This window comes from Plectropomus leopardus, unplaced genomic scaffold (genome assembly GCF_008729295.1).
Source record: "Plectropomus leopardus isolate mb unplaced genomic scaffold, YSFRI_Pleo_2.0 unplaced_scaffold5362, whole genome shotgun sequence".
NCBI lineage: Eukaryota > Metazoa > Chordata > Actinopteri > Perciformes > Serranidae > Plectropomus > Plectropomus leopardus.
The window spans coordinates 1-1,431 of NW_024658877.1; the positions used below are offsets into that span (position 1 = coordinate 1).

A 1,431-nucleotide genomic window follows, 5' to 3' on the forward strand; every position below is an offset into this window, starting at 1 on the left:
GGGGAGCAGCAGTGACTGGACCGGACAGGTCATGCTTCTCTGTCCTGGAAGATTCACAGTAATCGAGACTGCAGTGCAAATGTCAGAGATCACTCATAATTATACAATGTAACTTCTATCATTGATGATGATTGATGATGATTTTCTACTTTCATTGAGTTATTTTTTTTAATCATAAAAAATCATAAATCATAAATATCAAATATTCATTCATTTTCAGAATTTTAACCCTTAAATGTCAGGTTTTTGTCATGATGCCGCTATGTAATACTTTTCTATGTTTTGCACCAAATCACTGATTCCTGTGTGAAACCAGCATACAGGATCCAGGTGACCCTTTTTTGTCAAATTAAATGAATTCACTTTTTTCTTTTTTTTGCACCAATCAGATGTTTGTGAAATGTCAGTGACATATTTGTGTTGTTGTTGTTGTTGTTGTTGTTTAGAGGTGGAGGCCAAAGCGCTGATCAAAGAGAGACAAAAGAAAGACAACCACAACCTGAGTGAGTACGGCAGGATGTCAAACACTCAGAGACACACTGAGACATACTGAGACACACAGAGACATACTGGGACACTCAGAGACATACTGGGACATACCAAGACACACAGAGACATACTGGGACACACAGAGACACACTGAGTTGTATAATAATAATGATAAGAATAATAATGGTAATGTTTCCGTTGTGTTTCAGTCGAGAGGAGGAGGAGATTCAACATCAACGACCGCATCAAAGAGCTCGGAGCTCTCATCCCCAAATCCTCCGACCCGTCAGTAAACACACCATCACCTACCGCACTACTGCAGTACTAATACTGCACTATCACGGCACTGTAGTACTTATACTGCACTGTACTATCATAGCACTGCAGTGCTAATACTGCACCATCACAGTGATGCTCATTGAGATATTATTGATTATTATCAGTTATTATAAACAGAATATCAGCTCACATCACACTGGAGGCTTTTCATGTGAAACATCCTGCAGGAAGTGGTTAGTTAAACCTCGTTAGTGCTGTGTGTGTTAACGAGGCGCTGCCTGTGATTGGTCGATCAGGGAGTCGCGGTGGAATAAAGGGACCATCCTGAAGGCGTCGGTGGATTACATCCGAAAACTGCAGAAGGAGCAACAGAGAGCTCGAGAGATGGAGGAGAGACAGAAGAGGCTGGAGAGCACCAACCACTCCCTGCTGCTCCGCATACAGGTGAGGCCAGGTGATGCTGGATCCTGATTGGTGCAGGATGTCTGTGTCTTTTTAAACTCTGACCTTGTGTGTGTGTGTGTGCGTGCGTGTGTGTGCATGCATGTGTGTGTGTGTGCATGCATGTGTGTGTGCGCGCATGCATGCGTGTGTGTTGCAGGAGTTGGAGCTTCAGGCTCGTCTCAACGGCCTGTCTGCCTCCCCCTCCTCCTCCTGCTCCTC

At 44.0% G+C, this 1,431-nt stretch overlaps 1 protein-coding gene across 1 annotated transcript; it reads left to right on the plus strand.

Annotated features, from left to right (window-relative positions):
- Positions 1–385: 385 nt before the first annotated feature.
- On the plus strand, positions 386–1,426 carry LOC121939636 (microphthalmia-associated transcription factor-like; the record flags this gene model as incomplete). The annotated part of the gene is made up of 4 exons (XM_042482634.1): positions 386–503; positions 699–774; positions 1,065–1,212; positions 1,370–1,426. Coding segments are annotated over exons 1-4 (384 nt in total), but the record flags the coding sequence as incomplete, so codon positions are not given.
- Between the last annotated feature and the right edge of the window lie 5 nt (positions 1,427–1,431).